We start from the raw sequence: 7,520 nt of genomic DNA on the forward strand, positions 1-7,520 counted from the left end.
ATATATATATATATATATATATATATATATATATATATATATATATATATATATATATATATATATATATATATATTGTTTTTTTATAAATTGATTTTATAATTAATAGAATCAAGACATAAAAACTATTAAATAGAAATTTATTATTGATTAATTTTGATAATAATAAATGAGTTTAATGGTAGTGCACTGTAAAGAAGTATTACACAGACATCCAATTAGATTATTTTAAAGTGTCAAATCATTTCAGTATTTTAAAATTTAAAAGCTGATTTGGTAAGATACATGATTGCCATTGGTTGACAGTGTAAAAATAATTTACACTGTCAGTGCGCATCCCCTTTTCTCATAATAAATTTCATTTAAGTTGATTAATTTTTAAATAATAAAATAAATATAATCAATTATATTTACTAATTAATTTTGATAATAAATTAAAATTTATTTGTGATTCGGATTTTGGAATTTCAATAGCATTGCCTCGTTAAGATATATATTTATAAAGAGGCAGCTAGGAATTAAACAGTAAAGGAAGAAAAAAAAGCATGAAGTATCCAACCAAAGAAGACCAAATTTAATAATTTTTTAATTCTAATTGGACCGGTAAGGTACCGCATTTTAATAACCTATATTTTATGCTTTTCCCTTTTCTTCTTCTTCGTAGGTTCCCTTCATGAAGGGTTTTTAGGGTTTTTAATTTCTGACTTTGGGAACTTGTATATTTCCAATTCCCAAATTGAAGTGTTTATGTTTTGAATTAGTTGAAGAAAAAGTAGTGATTGAGTTGTTCAAGTCAACCGTCATGGATCATTTTTGCTGTTTGAAGTCTTCTTTTGCTAAGGTATGAATATGAATGTTATTGTAGAGTAAAGAGTTATATGTTTTTCTCTTTTGGGAATTTGATTTTTTGTGTTGTGTGTTTCTATGAGTGGTTGATGATTGGATTGAATTAAATTGAATTGAATCTCTATGTTGGTATTCTCACTTTTTGTTGATGATTTGGAGGGAAGTTTGAGTTTTGTTTCTGAAATTCGTATTTATGTATGTGATCATCAATAATATTATTGTTATTTTTTCATGACTACAGTGTATATTGGTATCAATTTTGGCTGATTTTCTTGTAGTTTATTGTGTTGACTTGCTTGCTTATTAATTTTAATTTCTTGCATAATGCTTAATGTTTTGTCTTGATCCTAATCAAGGTTTTAAATTGCGGTCGCGGATGCGGTTTTGGGTGTTGCGATTGCGGTCATTACAGTTGTTGCAATGTGTGTTGTGGCGTGAATTTTAATAGAGAAGTGTTTGAAATACAATGATGAAAAACACTTGGGTGTTAAGATTTTTCACTATGAATGAAGTAATTGAGTTTTGGAGTTTTAAAATTTTGAGATTTGATGAAAATACTTGAAAAAACATGGGTGAAATTGCCTGATGTGGTTTCTAGTATGGTGGGACGTGTGATCTTAAATCACACTTTGAGATTTGATGAAAATACTTGAAAAAACATGGGTGAAATTGTCTGATATGGTTTCTAATACGGTGGGACGTGTGATCTTAAATCACACTGCAATTGCGGTCCGATGCGGTTGCGGAGTGCTATTTAAAACCATGATCGTAATGTTTATGATTATTTTGTTTTAAATTCTTACTGTTATTGTAATTCCTGTTGTAAAATGTACACATATGTGTTTTAAGATCTATCACCACGGTGATACAAATAGGTTTTTGACATTCTTTGGGACCGTGTTCATCTTTGTAGAATATTGTATTGTAGTTGAAATAGTTTTGGATTTTTGGATCGCATTGCATTTGTTTCATTTTGGATGTGTCTCGTGTAATTACATTTTTCAGAATTCCTTGTATGCTGAAATAAACTTGTTTAACTTTCTTTTTATTTTGTTTTGCTTGATTTTATAGCTTGTATCCACGCGATCATCCTGCGACACGGGTAAGGGGAAGAATCATCAAGGGTCAATAAAGTATGGTTTCACACTAGTGAAAGGGAGAGCTAATCATCCAATGGAGGATTTCCATGTTGCCCAGTTCGTGCAGTTACAAGGAAAAGAATTGGGTTTGTTTGCTATTTATGATGGCCATTCGGGTGATAGTGTTCCTTCCTACTTACAGAAACATCTATTTTCCAATATTTTAAAAGAGGTATCACTCTGAAAGTTTTATGAAAAACGAGTAAACGCCCAATTCAGTCCATAAAATTGTGCATTTTTATCACCTGACCCTCCGCTTTATTGAAATTCCAAAATATTTATAAAGTGGAGGATCAATCGAAATTCCAAAATATTTATAAAGTGGAGGATCATGTTGATAGAAGTGCACAATTGCTTAGGCTGAATTGGGAAATTTCTTTGTGAAAGATCATCGTAAATAATCTATTCTAGCTTGATTAGAATTCAAATTGGAAAATATAAATTCTTATACTTTTGATTTTTATCATAGGATGGATTTTGGGAGGACCCTGCCGCATCTATCTCAAAAGCATATCTGAGCACAGATAAGGCCATTCTTTCGCATAGTTCTGATTTAGGGCGTGGCGGATCAACAGCTGTAACTGCAATACTAATCAATGGTCAACTGTTATGGACGGCTAATGTAGGAGATTCACGAGCAGTTCTTTCAAGAAAAGGCCAAGCAGTGCAATTGACTACAGATCATGAGCCCAACACAGAACGCGGCAGCATTGAAAATAAAGGTGGTTTTGTCTCCAACATTCCAGGTACTTAAAAAAACTCTCATTGTTCTTGTTTCTCACCTATACATTATCGAAAATAACACCTATTGTGAATTGGAAAAGATGGTACAATCTCACCTTATATAGTATCTGAATGTATGTGGAAGATATGTAAACGTGCTGGATAGAAATTTAGAGAAATCATAAAAAACTGTAGACTTAACAATTAAGAAGGATTTGAAATTCACGGTTTAATCATTAGATATGATTCATATGATTTATGATACAATACTAGTGTTTTTTGTTATCTATCTAGCTGATACTACCTTGTGGGAACTTATAAACTATGGTTGTAAGCAGTCCGTGTAATCAGGGAGATGATATAATTGTTTTTCATTCTCCAAAACCATATTTTCCATAAATCATGTCATAGTTGGCTTAGTGTTGTCAAATGTGGACCGCGGAAATTAGTAGTCTGTTCAAGTTCCGCTACGCAACACTGTTAAAGTGCTGTTTTAACTGCTATTTTACAACATTTTGTACTGAATAGTTTTCGAGGAGCAATGGCGGTTTGTTCTACAATACTGTTTGGCAGTAACTCATCTGTGTCCATATACTGATTTCCAAAGAGCTCATACAGAACTATGAGCTTTAGTTGTGTTTGTTCTACAATAACATTGGTGATGTTATCTGATATATTACAGGTGACGTACCTAGAGTAAATGGACAACTGGCAGTTTCTCGTGCATTTGGAGACAAGAGCCTCAAGTCTCATTTGCGATCAGACCCTGATGTACAGGGGACCGATGTAGATGTTGATATTGATATTCTAATCCTTGCAAGTGATGGACTTTGGAAGGTATAATCATTGCAACCCAAACACTTGTTATTACATCAATAAAATGAGTAAATTAACATCTTGTTCTCGAAATTGTAAGAGTCGAGCAATTTAGTCCCTCAAATTTACTAAAGAAAGTCAATCAATTTAATCCCTCCATTGAAAAATATGTTTTGTACACATTTATCAAAGTCATTGAAAGACATGCATATTGACTTGAATATTCTTTTGCCTTGTCAAGACAAACATAAAATTTTTAAAATTATGAGGCTAAATTTGAAAAATTCAATTGAAGGGGACTAAGTTACTATTTCAATAATCTGAAGGACTAAATTGACCGGCCCCTTACATTTTCGAAAAAAAATGCCGATTAACTCAAACTTGAAAGAATATATATTGTTATTTTCTTTGTACTTTAAAAGTATTTAAAAAGCGAAAACATTTTTTCGTTTGCATGTGTTAAAATCAGGTAATGAGTAATCAAGAAGCAGTTGATATTGCTAGAAAGATAAGAGATCCACTGAAAGCAGCTAAGAATTTAACAGCTGAAGCATTAAAAAGAGATAGTAAGGATGATATATCTTGCGTCGTGGTTAGATTTAGGAGTTGATAATATATATTTTAGATCACAGGTTTCTTGCTGAATGATAAAGTTTATAGCACTAAAATAAAGGTTTATAGATATAAATATATATCTCTCTCTACATGGCATGCCAGTCATGGACTGCAACAAACACATCATATACTACATACTTGGTTGGAGTTAGTTTTGACTAAATTCATTTAGGGAAAAAGGGTGTGTCAACCTTTGAGTTTGTTTACAAATTAGATTTTTGTTTGTTTGAGAATTGAGATTGTTTGATTACTTTATTTCTAGTGTGAATACTAGGAGTTATATTGCTATTGTTTTGTTTGTTAGAGAATTGGTCCCATTTACATTTGTATCCTAATTTTTCAAAGTGTCCTCTTTTGTTAGTAAATTGTGTTCACAAAGAATATGATTACTTGATTGTAACAGAAGAGTGATGATTGTGAAGAGGGTAAGTTAAATTCAACCGATTAGGAAATTGCCTAGATGACCATTGACACAAATCCTTTTAAATCCGTAAACATAACTATGATAACATTTTCTAAGTTGGTGTGATTTGTATTAGCTGATTAAGGTGAGAAATAAGTTCAACAAGTTGGGCAAGCCAAAGCTGGGACACCCAAATATGATCAAGGATTTAGACAAACTAAAGCGCGCCCGCCCGAGTTCAAAAGGGTGAGTCCACAAACTATATCAATCCATGGTGATCTACAAACTAGACAAGGCACCACAAGAAATTATTATCATCAGACTCAAAGTCGAAGACAACAAAAGAAAATATCAATTCAAAATTTGAAGCAAACTCTTTAGTTAATTACTAAAATTAAGTATTAAAGAGACAGAAATATAGGAGTATTTTCTAAGGCTCTAGATACCCTTAATAAGACATTTTCTTAAGAAAATAATGAGGCAAAAATGCTCAATGAAAACATGTCAATATCCTTAGTGTTTTATGCAACAAATAAAAATGTGCAAGCAACAAATGAAACCTACAATGAACATGTATCTTGATATCTTAATTCCCAGTCTCAAAGGCCCACGATAAATAACACTTGTTGATGCTCAATGAGGAACCAGTTACGAAAAGGGAAATTTTTATTCCACCTCATGCTTTTCTAGTGCAACACGCGAAATTTCAAAAATGCCTCTCAAAATCGAAAGTATATTTCTGATACGCACCAATATTCACATTAATGTTGGAACTAACCGGAAATATAACTATGGTAAAAAACCACAAGTATATTTTCGGTTCGTGGGGACCTAAAAGGCACGCTGCCTCTTCCCATCTCATTACAGTTTCAAAAACAAAAACACAACACAATAACTCTCTCAACTCATCAATTTCATTTTCACAAAATCCACCGCATTTGCAATTGAAGTCGTTATAAGGCATCAAGTATCAGTTCATCAAGCATCCAACAACAATCAAACAACAAAAACAACAATCAATCAAGTAAGTTGATTTTGATATTATCAATCAAGTAAGTTGATTTTGATATTTTTAGAGTTAATGTAAAATCCACTTAGATTTGTGTTTTAGGTTAGAAATTAGGTATTTGTGGATTGTTTTGAACATTATAAATCATTTATAAGGTGTTAGACGTGTATTTTAGATCATCAATTGTTGTTTAATAGACTTCTTTTATGTGGGTGGGGTGTCATTAACGCGCCTTTAAATGCGCAGCAGAAACCGGAAGTATATTTTCGGTTTTCATCAAGAACAAAATCGGAAGTGTATTTTCGGTTTTTTTCCTTATGTTTTTTAAAATTTGTTTTCAACATTGGACCTTGAGTTAACATTTTTTCCGTGATTTTATAGGACCGATGACTGACAGAGCATCTCTATTGAGACACGACAGGGTAGCACAACACGCTTCTGTGCAGAGAGAAAGGAGTCATGCATCCCATCCTCCTCCTGCATCTAGACAGGCCATACCCAATGCACCAGCTTCATCTTCTGGTGTTCATTGGCTACTCCCACTAGTTCGGCCTCCCGCAGCAGACGGGATTCTCCAGTTCATCCTTCACCACACATTCGTCCCGCAGACGCACCTCTCCTCTGCCTACAACATTAGAGGCGGGAGAGACCTCAGGTTCACATGCGACACTAGAGGCTCAGTCTCAGCATCAGTCAGAGCCTCCATCCCATCCTCCAGAGGTATTAGAGGCGGCTCGTGCACAGCCTGGACCTACACACCCTGTACATGTACAACGTGCAACACCTGCACAACCTGCAGCGCCTCGGGCTTTTGGAGGAGGATCGTCTGATTTATCCCTTCTTTCTCTTTACCCTGACCATATTGTGAGACGTATATGGGATGGACAGATATGAATTTTGATTTCTATTACATTTTAAATTATGATTTTGTTTATGAATTTTTTTAGTTTGTTGATTAAATCCGTCAAAATATTTATGAAGGACTGTGATATGCTCAAGGTAAACTGGTACCCCATAGAGAGCCATGGTTTGATGAGCTTTTAGATCCCACAAGGTTGAAAGATTTGGCTCTCTATGGATACACCGTGGTCAATTGGGGTATGATTAACGCATTTGTCGAGAGGTGACACCATGAGACGTCGTCGTTTCACATACCACATGGTGAGATGACGATCACACTCGACGATGTCATGTGTCTCTTGCATCTTCCGATCAGAGGGAGATTCTTGGATCATGAGAGGATCGGTATGGAGGAGGCGTTGGATCTGTTGGTTGAGACGTTGGGAGTTACACCTAAGAGTGGCCTGGTGGAGATTGATAAAACCCGAGGTAGTCATGTCAAGTACAGTTATTTGGGACGGGTTTTAAGGAGGAGGTATAGCGTGCACGAGATGCCGATGGTGATGACGAGTAGGTTACCATGCACATGAGGTATAGGCAGAGGTTGTAACACCCCTCTAATAACCCGCGGCATTTAAACAATTATTAATCAGAGTAAACATACAAGAGGTGTCACAATTCATAAAATAAATAAAGAATATACACGTTCGGCACCTGTCATGCATTCACTGAAAACATCTGAAATTATAACTCATTAAACAAAGTCATGTTTACACAGCGGAATTTAATTATTAAGTCAACATTCATCATTTAATGTATAAGACTTCAAATAACAAAACAAAATAGAGTTATAATCCAAAACTCCAAAACAACGCGTTCCCAGTGTTACATCTACCAGAGCATGACACCGACACAATAATTAAAAACCGACTTATGAGCTAATCCTCACCAAGTCGCGCCGCTATCCTCAATCTGAAAATGACAACAAGTAAGGGTGAGTCTCATCACAGTTAACCAATGTTATTGCATCATAAATAACAACATATCATAGTTATATCATTCACCCAATTGTTTCATATTCAGACAAGTCATCATCACACATCCGCAGATATACAGACAAGTCATCACA

At 34.3% G+C, this 7,520-nt stretch overlaps 1 protein-coding gene across 1 annotated transcript; it reads left to right on the forward strand.

The window, feature by feature from the left end:
- The first annotated feature begins 624 nt into the window (after positions 1 to 624).
- Positions 625 to 4,419, forward strand: LOC131629255 (probable protein phosphatase 2C 10). Its single transcript, XM_058900057.1, has 5 exons — positions 625 to 841; positions 1,918 to 2,157; positions 2,455 to 2,731; positions 3,391 to 3,545; positions 3,994 to 4,419. Exons 1-5 carry the CDS (start codon positions 803 to 805, stop codon positions 4,132 to 4,134), a joined length of 852 nt encoding a protein of 283 aa, XP_058756040.1. The 5' UTR covers positions 625 to 802; the 3' UTR covers positions 4,135 to 4,419.
- Positions 4,420 to 7,520: the final 3,101 nt, after the last annotated feature.

The sequence above is a fragment of the Vicia villosa genome, unplaced genomic scaffold (genome assembly GCF_029867415.1).
Source record: "Vicia villosa cultivar HV-30 ecotype Madison, WI unplaced genomic scaffold, Vvil1.0 ctg.000540F_1_1, whole genome shotgun sequence".
Lineage (NCBI taxonomy): Eukaryota > Viridiplantae > Streptophyta > Magnoliopsida > Fabales > Fabaceae > Vicia > Vicia villosa.